The sequence below is a fragment of the Crinia signifera genome, chromosome 1, assembly GCF_055691185.1.
Source record: "Crinia signifera chromosome 1, ASM5569118v1, whole genome shotgun sequence".
Lineage (NCBI taxonomy): Eukaryota > Metazoa > Chordata > Amphibia > Anura > Myobatrachidae > Crinia > Crinia signifera.
In genome coordinates this window covers 332739829-332754886 of record NC_139217.1, presented here as the reverse complement: position 1 = coordinate 332754886, position 15058 = coordinate 332739829, and the positions used below count along the sequence as shown (strand labels likewise).

The 15058-nt window shown below is 41.5% G+C and overlaps 1 protein-coding gene and 1 long non-coding RNA gene across 6 annotated transcripts in view; one reads left to right on the top strand and one right to left on the bottom strand.

The window, feature by feature from the left end:
• PLA2G4C (phospholipase A2 group IVC) overlaps positions 1–15058 on the bottom strand; it is a 107070-nt gene that overhangs the window by 37719 nt on the left and 54293 nt on the right. For all 5 annotated transcript variants that reach the window (XM_083145248.1, XM_083145257.1, XM_083145253.1 and 2 more), the window contains exons 5-7: positions 7599–7744; positions 7017–7215; positions 5891–5999 (exon numbers count right to left, since the gene is read on the bottom strand). In XM_083145248.1, coding sequence (XP_083001374.1) covers positions 5891–5999; positions 7017–7215; positions 7599–7744 — 454 coding nt within the window. The remainder of the gene's footprint in view (positions 1–5890; positions 6000–7016; positions 7216–7598; positions 7745–15058) is intronic.
• LOC146005838 (uncharacterized) overlaps positions 1–15058 on the top strand; it is a 75981-nt gene that overhangs the window by 23561 nt on the left and 37362 nt on the right. The gene's annotated exons all lie outside the window — the stretch shown is intronic.

Sequence of the window (15058 nt, the reverse complement as noted above, 5' to 3'; positions counted from 1 at the left end):
TTGCGCCCTCAGTTTGCAGTCTGTGGCTACCAGGGACCAAACTGGTGAACTAATGTTCAGATCAGGTGGGCGGGGTGCTACTCTAAGTTGAAGGAGTCCCAACCTTCAGGTGTACAGGTGTACACAATGTTAGCTTATGGGGGGGGGGGGGGGATCTTAGAATGCACACCCGATTTACATGAGGTGCTATCATGCTGGGACTTGTAGTTCTGCAAAGAAAGACATGTGGTGCAGATGCACACTCCATATTATTAATCAAAAATCAATCAATAATAGAGGTTCTTGGTATATTCATTGGCCAAGAAATATTTGCCCACCAACCAGCTTCACGGTAACCTCATTTCTGGTGGGTCCCTAATACTAAGAATCTGGGGCGCGGAACCCCAAAAAGGCCAGCATAAGCCAGTCACCCCAGGGCAGCACACAAGTGAAAAACTAAGCTATAAAAGTGTGTTAATAAGAAAGAAGCAGGAGCTAGAGGTTAAAAAGTGCAGTGCTAGGAAGTATAATATTAGTGAAAATAAATAGTGCTAAATAAATGTTAGGGTGTGCCACCCTGAAAGCAACTCAGCTACACCAACCCAAGGGGAGCCGCGCCCCAAATCCATATCCAAGACTAGCAAATAGTGTAAATTTTTAGGTCTTACCTTCATTGCGCCCTCAGTTTGCAGTCTGTGGCTACCAGGGACCAAACTGGTGAACTAATGTTCAGATCAGGTGGGCGGGGTGCTACTCTAAGTTGAAGGAGTCCCAACCTTCAGGTGTACAGGTGTACACAATGTTAGCTTATGGGGTGGCACACCCTAACATTTATTTAGCACTATTTATTTTTCACTAATATTATACTTCCTAGCACTGCACTTTTTAACCTCTAGCTCCTGCTTCTTTCTTATTAACACACTTTTATAGCTTAGTTTTTCACTTGCGTGCTGCCCTGGGGTGACTGGCTTATGCTGGCCTTTTTTGGGTTCCGCGCCCCAGATTCTTAGTATTAGGGACCCACCAGAAATGAGGTTACCGTGAAGCTGGTTGGTGGGCAAATATTTCTTGGCCAATGAATATACCAAGAACCTCTATTATTGATTGATTTTTGATTAATAATATGGAGTGTGCATCTGCACCACATGTCTTTCTTTGCAGAACTACAAGTCCCAGCATGATAGCACCTCATGTAAATCGGGTGTGCATTCTAAGATCCCCCCCCCCCATAAGCTAACATTGTGTACACCTGTACACCTGAAGGTTGGGACTCCTTCAACTTAGAGTAGCACCCCGCCCACCTGATCTGAACATTAGTTCACCAGTTTGGTCCCTGGTAGCCACAGACTGCAAACTGAGGGCGCAATGAAGGTAAGACCTAAAAATTTACACTATTTGCTAGTCTTTGATATGGATTTGGGGCGCGGCTCCCCTTGGGTTGGTGTAGCTGAGTTGCTTTCAGGGTGGCACACCCTAACATTTATTTAGCACTATTTATTTTCACTAATATTATACTTCCTAGCACTGCACTTTTTAACCTCTAGCTCCTGCTTCTTTCTTATTAACACACTTTTATAGCTTAGTTTTTCACTTGTGTGCTGCCCTGGGGTGACTGGATTATGCTGGCCTTTTTGGGGTTCCGCGCCCCAGATTCTTAGTATTAGGGACCCACCAGAAATGAGGTTACCGTGAAGCTGGTTGGTGGGCAAATATTTCTTGGCCAATGAATATACCAAGAACCTCTATTATTGATTGATTTTTGATTAATAATATGGAGTGTGCATCTGCACCACATGTCTTTCTTTGCAGAACTACAAGTCCCAGCATGATAGCACCTCATGTAAATCGGGTGTGCATTCTAAGATCCCCCCCCCCCCATAAGCTAACATTGTGTACACCTGTACACCTGAAGGTTGGGACTCCTTCAACTTAGAGTAGCACCCCGCCCACCTGATCTGAACATTAGTTCACCAGTTTGGTCCCTGGTAGCCACAGACTGCAAACTGAGGGCGCAATGAAGGTAAGACCTAAAAATTTACACTATTTGCTAGTCTTGGATATGGATTTGGGGCGCGGCTCCCCTTGGGTTGGTGTAGCTGAGTTGCTTTCAGGGTGGCACACCCTAACATTTATTTAGCACTATTTATTTTCACTAATATTATACTTCCTAGCACTGCACTTTTTAACCTCTAGCTCCTGCTTCTTTCTTATTAACACACTTTTATAGCTTAGTTTTTCACTTGTGTGCTGCCCTGGGGTGACTGGCTTATGCTGGCCTTTTTGGGGTTCCGCGCCCCAGATTCTTAGTATTAGGGACCCACCAGAAATGAGGTTACCGTGAAGCTGGTTGGTGGGCAAATATTTCTTGGCCAATGAATATACCAAGAACCTCTATTATTGATTGATTTTTGATTAATAATATGGAGTGTGCATCTGCACCACATGTCTTTCTTTGCAGAACTACAAGTCCCAGCATGATAGCACCTCATGTAAATCGGGTGTGCATTCTAAGATCCCCCCCCCCCCCATAAGCTAACATTGTGTACACCTGTACACCTGAAGGTTGGGACTCCTTCAACTTAGAGTAGCACCCCGCCCACCTGATCTGAACATTAGTTCACCAGTTTGGTCCCTGGTAGCCACAGACTGCAAACTGAGGGCGCAATGAAGGTAAGACCTAAAAATTTACACTATTTGCTAGTCTTGGATATGGATTTGGGGCGCGGCTCCCCTTGGGTTGGTGTAGCTGAGTTGCTTTCAGGGTGGCACACCCTAACATTTATTTAGCACTATTTATTTTCACTAATATTATACTTCCTAGCACTGCACTTTTTAACCTCTAGCTCCTGCTTCTTTCTTATTAACACACTTTTATAGCTTAGTTTTTCACTTGTGTGCTGCCCTGGGGTGACTGGCTTATGCTGGCCTTTTTGGGGTTCCGCGCCCCAGATTCTTAGTATTAGGGACCCACCAGAAATGAGGTTACCGTGAAGCTGGTTGGTGGGCAAATATTTCTTGGCCAATGAATATACCAAGAACCTCTATTATTGATTGATTTTTGATTAATAATATGGAGTGTGCATCTGCACCACATGTCTTTCTTTGCAGAACTACAAGTCCCAGCATGATAGCACCTCATGTAAATCGGGTGTGCATTCTAAGATCCCCCCCCCATAAGCTAACATTGTGTACACCTGTACACCTGAAGGTTGGGACTCCTTCAACTTAGAGTAGCACCCCGCCCACCTGATCTGAACATTAGTTCACCAGTTTGGTCCCTGGTAGCCACAGACTGCAAACTGAGGGCGCAATGAAGGTAAGACCTAAAAATTTACACTATTTGCTAGTCTTGGATATGGATTTGGGGCGCGGCTCCCCTTGGGTTGGTGTAGCTGAGTTGCTTTCAGGGTGGCACACCCTAACATTTATTTAGCACTATTTATTTTCACTAATATTATACTTCCTAGCACTGCACTTTTTAACCTCTAGCTCCTGCTTCTTTCTTATTAACACACTTTTATAGCTTAGTTTTTCACTTGTGTGCTGCCCTGGGGTGACTGGCTTATGCTGGCCTTTTTGGGGTTCCGCGCCCCAGATTCTTAGTATTAGGGACCCACCAGAAATGAGGTTACCGTGAAGCTGGTTGGTGGGCAAATATTTCTTGGCCAATGAATATACCAAGAACCTCTATTATTGATTGATTTTTGATTAATTATATGGAGTGTGCTCCTCCTATCCTGCCTACCCTACCCCTCCATCTGTTCCCATCCGTTCCTACTTATCCTATTGTTTTTCGTTCTTCCACCCACCTCCTTTTAGTCTGTTAACTCTTATGACTAGGGCCCTCCTTCCTCACGTACTCACCCTACCTCTTTACCTCACCAGCGCTCCTGCCCTGTTCTTCTCTTCCTCTACTTCATCTTCAGTCTCCTCGACAATTTTGACACCTACTTCAGAACTGATGCTGATTTTAGTTCCACCAGCTATACCCCTATTTATGCTGTATTTTATCAACACACCCTGTACGTTACCTTGTCATTTGTTTTTTTGTTTGCTATGTACGGCACTGCGGACACTTTGTGGCGCCTTATAAATAAACAAACTACTACTACTACTTGTTTTGATGATCTTAACATCCAGATATGTACGCATACCGAGTTGATCGATCAGGTCAACAAACTATAAATATATATATATATATATAGCACAGGTGTAGAACTGTATAAGATCCACAAGGAGCACTCACCAATTAATCACTGGATACTTTAATGGTACTTATAAGGATAAGTTACATCTTACTTTATCAAGTTGTAGTCGACGTTTCGGCCACTAGAGGGCCTTTGTCAAGACAGATTACCACCCACGTCCTTATAGCACAGAAGATCCCTGGTACTGGGATCTTCTGTGCTGTAAGGACGTGTGTGGTAATCTGTCTTGACAAACATCTTCTGTGCTGTAAGGACGTGTGTGGTAATCTGTCTTGATAAAGGCCCTCTAGTGGCCGAAACATCAACTACAACTTAATAAAGTAAGATGTAACTTATACTTAAAAGAACCATTAAAGTATCCAGTGATTTTATTGGTGAGTGCTCCTTGTGGATTTTATACAGTTCTACACCTGTGATATTGTTGAAACATGCCTTGATGTTTCCTTAGTGGAGCACCCAATATGTTGACAGGGGCTGGCCGTGAGTGCGGATCCTCTGACAAATATATAAGCCCCCAGCTCGATGAAAATGTCATGCCACTGTTCCATCATTCATTAGCATGCATTAGGATGCTAGTGATATCATCAAGTTTGATGTTCTGCAAATCAAACTCAACTTTACCGCATGCAGTCACCGATACACACTGAAGACAATATTTCGGTCCGATCGGATAGCATATCGCACAATGGCCCTTATTCTGGTTCACTAGCAAAGGGAAATTCCTTCTCATGTGCATTGCAGGTGGGGCAGATGTAACATGTGCAAAGAGAATTAGATTTGGGTTTTACTTCAAAGTGAGATCTATATTGCGGTGTAAAAATAAAGCAGTCAGTATATTCCCTGCACAGAAACAAAATAACTGACCCACATCTAAATCTCTCTGCGCATGCTTTATCTGCCCCACCTGCAGTGCACATGGTGGTAGTAGTAGTAGTAGTACGTTTATTTATAAGGCGCCGCAAAGTGTCCGCAGCGCCGTACATAGCAAACAAAAAACAAATTACAAGGTAACGTACAGGGTGTGTTGAAAAATACAGTATAAATAGGGGTATAGCTGGTAGAACTAAAATCAGCATCAGTTCAGAAGTAGGTGTCAAAATTGTCGAGGAGACTGAAGATGAAGTAGAGGAAGGGAAGAACAGGACAGGAGCACAGGTGAGGTAAAGAGGTAGGGTGAGTACGTGAGGAAGGAGGACCCTACTCATAAGAGTTAACAGACTAAAAGGAGGTGGGTGGAAGAACGAAAAACAATAGGATAAGTAGGAACGGAGGGGAATGGAGGCAGGATAGGAGGATCAAAAGAGGTTAGGAGGAGGGATAGGCTAGTCGAAAATGGTACTGTCCATTTGAGAAGGAAATTGCTTTTGAGAGTGAACCAGAATAAGGGCCAATGTGTAAACAGCCTAACAGTTGTGGGACATAGCAAGCCAAGATGATTACATTATGACCTGTGTGAGAACACCCTTACTGTACTCAGCCTACACTTGAAAGCCCTTTTCCTCCTACACTGCACCTCCATTATTTTAAGGAGACTTTATATGAGCTAGTCTACATACTGATTGATATAAGTATATGCATTTTTCACAAAATGGTGGATAAGTCCAACTCTACATTAGACTATCAATGTTGTAATAATAATAATAATTTTCACTTTATCGCCTCTCCCTACTGCCAAAGTCATCAATCAGTTTTGTTAACCTCACCTGGCTCATTTTTGCTTAAATGTCGCTTTTCCACAGCAGAGTATACAGGATAAGGGTTTTCCCCACTTTCACAGGCTGCACGTTGATCTGAGAGAGTTTGTTCACTTATCTGGAAAAGGTAAGATGAGAGTATATCAGCATGTGCCAGGTAGACTGTTAATAGTACTATGTTACTACAGTTATTGTTTTGAATGCTGAGCTGATGTCACAAGAATGTCAACATTTACATTTGACTACCATTTCCTCTACTGAAAGTTGGTGGGGGTCTTTGCTAGTAATAACATTGGTGAAGGCAATAACAATATTTGTAAAGTGGACAGCCCCTTTACTACTAATGCTAAATGGACCTATTTTGTAGTCTTCACTTTAATATCCTTATGATAGCGAAAGCAAGTAATTTACTGCTGCTAATGGGGTCATAAGGGACTATCAAACTAGCACCTATAAAAGCCGTTAAAAGCAGCCCTTGGAGTCACGATAACACAGAAGTTTATTCTGTATACCATGTGTTATTGCCCGAAAAAGGGTAATTTTGCATCTGGATACCCCCTAAGATGTCTAAATTATCTGCATGGAGCATTTTGCTACAGTCTAATCATGACCTTTTCTACAAAACAGACCGATATGTAGTAACGAAATGGATTGCAGGGCTTGGGCAATATTCTACAAACATTCATGAAATTACGGTAAGTGAATGATTTACATACAGTATAACCGGTTCTTAATATACCAATGCCGGCATCCTGAAGAAGGGATCATAAGTATATGTACAAGAAGAGCTATAAAAAGCTGGATTGTTCTGAGAAAAGCATAAGTCTTAATAAAAGTGAATGTTATGGACAAAACAGAACGATGAACTTTGAGTCCTGTTGAATTCTTCTTGCAACCCATGGTACATCTAAGTCTAGTAATAAGTCTTACGTTCATGTCTAAATTGTTTGACCTCACATGCTTATAGTAAATGATAGTATATCTATTTCCCATCACTAACAAACTAAACCATGCACAGTGTACAATTATAAATGTTGCACCTAGTTGGAAGTAATAACTACAAAACAGACTGTTGATTAATAGTGTTAATGCGCCTTTGTCTATATGATGAAGGAATGGTGTTCACAGTACTTACTTCCTTAATGATTTTATGAACAACCACATACGCCCAAAAATTAGTCAAAGAGTATACTTCATTAGAAGAGAACTCTTGTAGCTTCTTCCATGCCTTAAACTTGTCCCATGTAGAATGAATAAGACGATCACTTATTTGACACTCCATCTCTGCCATGCATGATGACCACTTGTCATTATTATACAGGGAGGCCATACACCTGGAAGAATAAGGTAAAATACACTTGGGTGTTGGCTAATGTGTAATATTTTAAAAAAATATATAATACATGTCAGGACTCAGGAAGACTAATTGGTCTTGAATCAGAACAACAACTGGGCTGGAGCCTGAAGATGTGAATCAATTCAATCTGGCAATGGAACCAGGGCGCTTAGCAGAGAGCTGCTTATACAGACGAAGCGATGTTGTACTGCGTTTTGGGAGGTCTCTTATGGGTGTTAGTGCTCTGTAACTGGTCACTGTTTGAGAACTGTGAAGACAGTGACTGAGAACTGATCAAAAGTTAGGGGAAGGGAAAGGGTGCTTTCTGTCACCAAAGGATCTTACATTTCTAATTATGTCTCTACAGTGAGAAATACATACCAGGTTGATCCAGAGGTGCCAGAAACATATGTTATGACATCTAAGAGATCTTCTTTGGCTAGTTCCCCAAGAGTACCCAGAAGACTAACCATTGCACGAAGTCCACCGCCAGATGCCAGAACTGAAATAATGGGAGGTTCTTTTTCCTACAGTAACAATAAACAAATATTGTTGTACTGCAGTGAAACACAAAAGAAAAAATTAAGAAATTAAGAATAATTAGCATTTTTTGTGCCCATTTTTAAAAGTGTATAGTAGGTGACTCTGGACAAATATCAGTGTAAAGGCCCCCAACATCAAGTAACAGTTTCTGATATATGATATGAAAATTAATGAATATTAATCCCTCGGAGTTTCAGGTAACATAGTAACATAATAATTATTCTAACATATAATCTAATAAATAATTAGATGAGAGCTCATTATGCTCTCATAATGAGCAAAAAATGAGTTTTAAAAACTGAAAAAATATGTTAGTCCATCAAGTTGACCCTATCTAACTTGTAACTACTGATTTAAGTAAGTCATATCTATAGGATTCCCTTAGTGGCCAAGAATGTATCCAGTTTTGATTTAAATTCCTTAACAGTAGCTGCTGTAACCGCCCCCACTGGCAATGAGTTCCAGAATTTTACTGCTGTAATGGTGAAGAATCCTCTTCTAATTCAGTATTTATTTTCCTCGAGCATCAGTACATGCCTGCGTGTCCTAAGTACAGGCCTGTTAGTGAACAAATCATCTCCCAGTTCCATATGATTCCTGTATTTGAACATACTGTACTAATAATATCACCTCTCAACCTCCGTTTCTCCAGTGAAAACATATTCAGCCTGGTTAACCTATCTTTGTATTCTACTGATTCAAGACCTTTTACTAGCTTAGTTACCCTTCTCTGTATCTGTTCCAATTCTTTTATGTATTTTTTAAGTTACGGTACTAAGAACTGAACACAGTATTCCAAGTGTGGTCTCACCAATGCCTTGTAAAGAGGCCCTATCACATTGGCATCCCTGGAATCCATACCCCTTTTAATGCGTGCTAGTGTCCGGTTTGCTTTTGCTGCTGCACTTCAGCAATGTGCACTATCACCCAATTTATCATCTATGATGACCCCCAAGTCCTTCTCTACAGCAGAATTCCCGGTACTTGTTTCCTAGCAGGGTGCCCAGATTTTTTACATACGCAAACGTAGTGAAATCACATCGCATCGCGTATAGTAGTAGCATGCGATGCGATTTTCCCGTTCCTGCTCCTATTTAAGTAAATTAGTTATTAGTTAAGTAGAAAAAAAGAAAAGAACCACAGTCACGGCCAAAGCTGCTGTACAGGGAGTGTGTAATTCTCCCAATTATATGAAAAACAAGAGAAAGGGTGGGTGTACAGCGCTAGGTTTGAATCTGAAAAAAGTATACACTACCACATGTAAATATTAATATAACATTTATTAATACAAAAAATAATTAGATGAGAGCTCTCATAATGAACCATATACAGTAAAATTATATATTAAAAACAATTAATATGATTGGACAGAGGCTCTCTGATGTGAATGGGCTCCACAATATATTGCACCAGCACGTTATATTTACCAGAGGGAGACTGGGAGATAATAGAATGTCTCCTTGATGGTATGGCTGCATGGGATATGTCCTGATCCGGATAAATGCCCAGTGGGTCCAGGTAATCAAGGCAGATTTGTTGTAAGCAGTCCTTATGGTATATGTATACCTGGCATGATAATGCTGGAAGCTTCTCAACGCGTTTCGACGCTAACTCGCGTCTTCATCAGGAGCTTGGGTATGGGGTCTTGTCCAAGGACCCTGTATATGTACCCTAAATTGATTGTTCCCATGATTACAGGTGTGGGAACTCCAATGATCATTATGTTAAATACTAATAAAAACACATATCAAATACATTAAAAACAAATGTGGTCGGCATGCACAGGAGGAATGTACAAAAGTCTATTATTATACATAATAAGAGCAAAAAACGAGTTTTAAAAAACAATACAATAGTCATGTGATCATGTCACATGATCGGGCCGATCACATGACCCCGGAAGTGACATTTGCGATCTGTCTCAATGAGATTTAATAGTATATGGCACAGATGGTAGATAGCGTATATGCACACAAGTGTAACGGGCGTCTGAGAGACTATTGTCTCTGAGAGATGGTTTTTAGCCATGTATATAGCGAATATATTAATCTAGCCTCCGTGGTTGGCGGAGGTGTCCGGCTATTGTACTTCCGGTTGGCGGAGTCTTCATGGTTGGCGGAAGTAGCCGCTCAGTCAGCTCTGATTGGAGCTCGTCACCTCGCAGGGCTCGCTGCGCTCTCACCACGCTTCGGGCTCGGTGGTTAGCTGCGCTCGCCACACTATAGAAAATCAACTCCACGCCAACGTGGATAGTGGGGGTATGAAAAGGTCAGAGGATGCGTTCCGTCGCCACTCGCCACGATTCAGGGTGGCGTTGATACTGGGGTTGACCCTAAACAATGGCATAGGTGCAGGTGCTTACAATTGTAAGCACCCATCACATCTCATACTATGCACACATCACATCTCATACCATCACATCTCATTGTAAGCACCCATCACATATCGTGGCACGGGTGCTTGTACAATGAAATATCGCATTCGATATTTCATTGTATAAGCACTCCTGTGCACTTTATATGGACATCACATCGCATCGCATGCTACTATAACGCGGCATGCGATGCGATTTCACTATGGTGAATAGCCCAGTACGCTAAATGCGTACTGGGCGCCCTGCTAGGAAACAAGTACCGAATTCCCTATAATAAATCCATTTAGCCTATAAGTAGCTTGTTAATTTTGGTAACCATAATGAATTACTTTACATTTATCAACGTTAAGCTGCATTTTCCACCTTTCAGCCCACCTTTCCAGTTTAATTTAGTCACTTTGTAGTGTTGTATCCACATCCTATCCTGAGGTATATTTTTCGTTTTAAAAATCTCCACTTTTCTGATCCCAAGCATTTCCAAATCATATGAGCCATGCAGATAAAGGTGGATAGACAGACAGAGGAGAGAGTACTTTTATGGTGAAGGTAATACCAAGGGGCTCTCAGGTTGCCATAGAAAGGAGTAGCTGTCAGCAGTGGCAAACGATTTTTAGAGGGGGGTTTCCAAATGTAATCCACAAATCTCCCATGCTGCAGCACATTGGAGTAAGTACGGGAGTCTGGGGGAGTGACAAAAGCCCTGAAAATTTTTATTTTTATACACTGGATACTGTATGTAATACAGTATTAATATTTAACAGTGCAGATGGGTCTATAGTAATGGCTGTTTCGAACATTTAAATAAGATAAGTGGTCAGGAAAGGGTTAAACATATCATCATAAATAAATATACAAACATAATAGAACCAGTACTGCACTTTCTAAGCTCACAATCTCCCAATTCATGGTAAGACTCCTGTCTCTTCCTCCTGGTAGCTGCTCTCTGGTCCATTGTGATGTTTGAGGTTTAAGATACACACTTACATTACATGTGGTAGAAGAAGCTGGAACACTAGGCATATGCAGCAGCTCTGCTTTGTCCCTTACAAAGCATGGTGTGGTGGTAGCTCCATTAATCTGATTATATACCAGTGCTATTGTTGTCATAATTTAAGGCACTTGCCAAGAGGAAATGGTTTCTGGGCAACCAGAAACTCCGCTACGTTTGCCTATGCCTCAGGTTAGAATTTGTTTTGCTCCAGGCTACAGCCACTGGGCAGGTCTGGTTATTACTGGAGTGAGTAAATAGGTGACATGTCAGTGACACCATAGGAAAGGAATATAGACAGTCAAAACACACAAGAGATATGTGCCCTGTAGAGATATTTGATGATAGTGTGCATGCTGAGACCAGTTCTGAATGATGCTATAAGTAGACTGTAGCTTTAACAATCTATAGACATACACTAGTTGCAACTGGAACTACACTATATTTAGCAGACAGTGATAACTAGGGCATGTAGAAATATACAACTAAAGCATGAACACAGTATCACCAGTGGAGTGTTTATAATAGGTGAAGTGTGTGCGGTACACACTAGCCCAAGTCCAGGGTTCACACATGCTGAACCCATTTTTTTAATTAACCCCTTCAGAGTTGCTAGTGCCATTTTTACAGAGATCTGCGCATGTCTAGTCTGGCAGTGAGGAGGCTGTACATGAACCTCCTCCATATTGCCAGTTGGGGGCATATTAACATAATGCCACACGGATAGAGTCAAAATTCACATAATGCTACACAGATTAAGCCAAAATTCACAATATGCTTCAAAAACAGGGACAATGCATGGCAAAGGCGCGCATTAAAAATTTACACCATAATGCCCATTACATTTTAAGCCACACATTATAATGTCCATTACATATTATGCCAAACACTATAATGCCTATTAAAAATTATGCTACATGAGTGCTGCTTACCTACATGCTCTTTGCAAAGGGTTCCATGCTCATTGCCAGGGGTTCCATGCTCATTGCCAAGGGGCAATACATGCTCGCCGCCAGGCAGAAGTGACAGCCATTGACAACCGGGCAGAGAGCAAGAGGCTGTCCGGCTGTATTCAAAGTACTGCAGGTTCTGATCATTTGAAATAATACCCATTTCACTCCAGAAAATGCATTCCTGGGTTAGTCCCTTTTACACCAGCCTAGCCCCTGCATTTTCTGGTGTGAGGGGGAGAGAAACCCCCCCTTTAACCGGCTATCTCGTTTAACCGGCTATATCTTCGGAACCAACTGACAAATTTATATGAAATCAGTATCATATTGAAGAACGTTTGAGTGGGCTTTGAATGATTTTCCAGTGGAACTGGGCCATTTGGTTCCAGAGTAATCTGCCCTCAAAGAACATGAACAGCCATGAAATTACATTTCAAAAATAAAAAAAATCAGTTTACCCGCAATATCTCTGAAACAATTGACCTATATGGATTTGCCTGGAATCAAATTGAAGTCACAGTGATTTGGGTTTGAATGAGATCAACCATGAGCATCTGTGATGCCAGAAGGGTAACTGGCAGCCATCGGAACTGGGTGGGGGTCGGAATTAGCAGGTCCCATGTTATCCTATGGGGAAAACGTTCCAGGAGATATCTCTGGTTCCCGTGGGGCGAGCGACACAGAGCTGGGCTCGCTGAAAAGCCCCGGTCCTCAGCTACAAAATGAGCTATGAAAATGACAGGGGGGGCACGTGCCAAAGTGCCCCACCTTTAAATCCGCCCATGTAGGCATACCATATAATTTTCAGCAGTAAAATATGCTTGTGTGTCTTATATCATAGTTCTATGGATAGGCTGCATATTCAGTGGAAAAAAATGCAGACATTAATAGAGCTGCCCAAGAACTGCCGGCTCGCTCATGCCATGCACCTTGCGGTGCATGGCATATTAAAGCTAAATGTATTAGGATACCTGTATAATGATATAAGAAACTATGTTTAAAATACATTTAAAAAGAGCAACAGCAAAAACTAAGCAAATAATATTGAGCACTAATAATGATCTATAAAAAACTAATTTAGTATTTGCCTACAGCATCTGGCCCTTTCCTGACCTGATTAAATGTAAAATACAGTTTTCAAATAATTATTTTGTTATTTGGAGGCATAAAAGTAATCCAGCTACTGTAGATCAAACATGTGAAAAATGAAATGCCCCCTAAATGTAATAACTGTGCAACCTTTAGCAAACAACAATTGCAACCAATAATTTCCGATGGCTGTGGACGGAGGATTTTTGTATTGTTTGAGAAGTGGCTGGTTGGAATTTTGTAGAATTGCTTTAATCCAGCTATGCTGAAGGATTATTGAGCATGAACTGCCCATTTAAGATCCTGACAGAGCATCTCAATTGGAATCGGTAATTTGACTAGGCCATTCCAATATTTAAACTTTAATAGGTAGCTCCAAACTTCTGCAGCTTATCATTTTACTGCAACTTGTCAGTCTGCTTCTTTCTATCACTTAAGAGCGGTCTCAAATTGTAACAGTAGTGTCTCTCTCTCTCTCTCTCTCTCTTTCATGATCTCTCAAATGGATACCACAGTTTATTCTCTGCTGCTGTCTTTAAAATGTCACTTAAGATGTGTTGCTCCTCTTAATGGTTCTAATCTTTGGTTTTAACTTTTACTTCAGGCAACTTCTGCTTTAGGATAAAGTTTGTAACACACTTGTACAATTTGCATCCAGTCTGACCCCCGACCTACTAGTTGGTCTGACATTGGAAGAGTGTAAAATAATTTAAGCTCACATGACCTCTGCTTTCATCTAATCCTGGTCCTCAAAATCAAAATTTTTTTGAACCTGCTTAAAATATAAGTAGACCCATTCGGCAATTGCCTAACCAATATATAATATATGTGCGTGTATGACCCATTTTTCTCAGAGCCTGCTAGGTCGCCTTCTTAGCCGACCCAGACATAGGGGGATATTTTGGTTCACTCTTTCTGACAAATTCCTTCTTAGATGGACAAAACCATGTGCACAGCAGGTGGGGCAGATGTAACATGTGCAGAGAGAATTAGTTTTGGGTGAGTTGTTTTGTTTCTGTGCAGTGAAAATACTGACTGCTTTATTATTACACTGCAATATAGATCTCACTTTGGAGTAAAATCCCACCCAAATCTAATTCTCTCTGCACAGGTTACATCTGCCTCCCTGCAGTGCACATGGTTTTGTCCATCTAAGAAGGAAATTGTCAGACAGAGTGAACCAAAATAACCCCCATATAGCCTTGAACTTCATGTCAGGTGCAGCTAACATCAAAGTTCCTTGTGGGGTGCCTGGAAGACCACTAGCTCGTTAGACCCTGCTCCTCTGTTCTGGGTCTTCACCAACTGCCTAGTATTTATAGTGTCTTCCCAGTCTAGGTGAAGGTCATACATTAAACCATCTACATACATCACACCTGCTAGCACACATGATCCCGATCCAAGGCCACCTCTGCAACAATTAAACAGTGTGACATTCATCCCCCAAGGAGCTCCACCTTTGTCGATGGATAGAAAGCAATGGACAGATCAGTGCAATCTGTGCAGGCTTGGTGATACTTAACAGAGAATGGTTAATTTAAAACAAAAAACAAATTGTGTTCAGTCACCCCCTGCCCATACCCCCTCCCCCCCCCCACCCACCCTGTATTTCCCAGTTCTAGCCCAGACATAGAGGTCCAGAATGGTTACTGATTTGAGGGTGGAGGTCCCACAGCATTTTTTTAAAGAAACGATTTGTTTGATGTTTTATTAAAGCCTGCTCATGTCATACATGTAGCTATGGCCATTATTATGTACATTTATATGAGAGTGGCAACTGGCCTGCTAAAAATTGGAAGTCACAATGGTTTCTGCAAATGCGGATAGGAAATCAGCAACAAAATTGGACAGGTGCGTACGCATAGGTTGGATGTAGAATCTGCAACCAAGTCTCAAG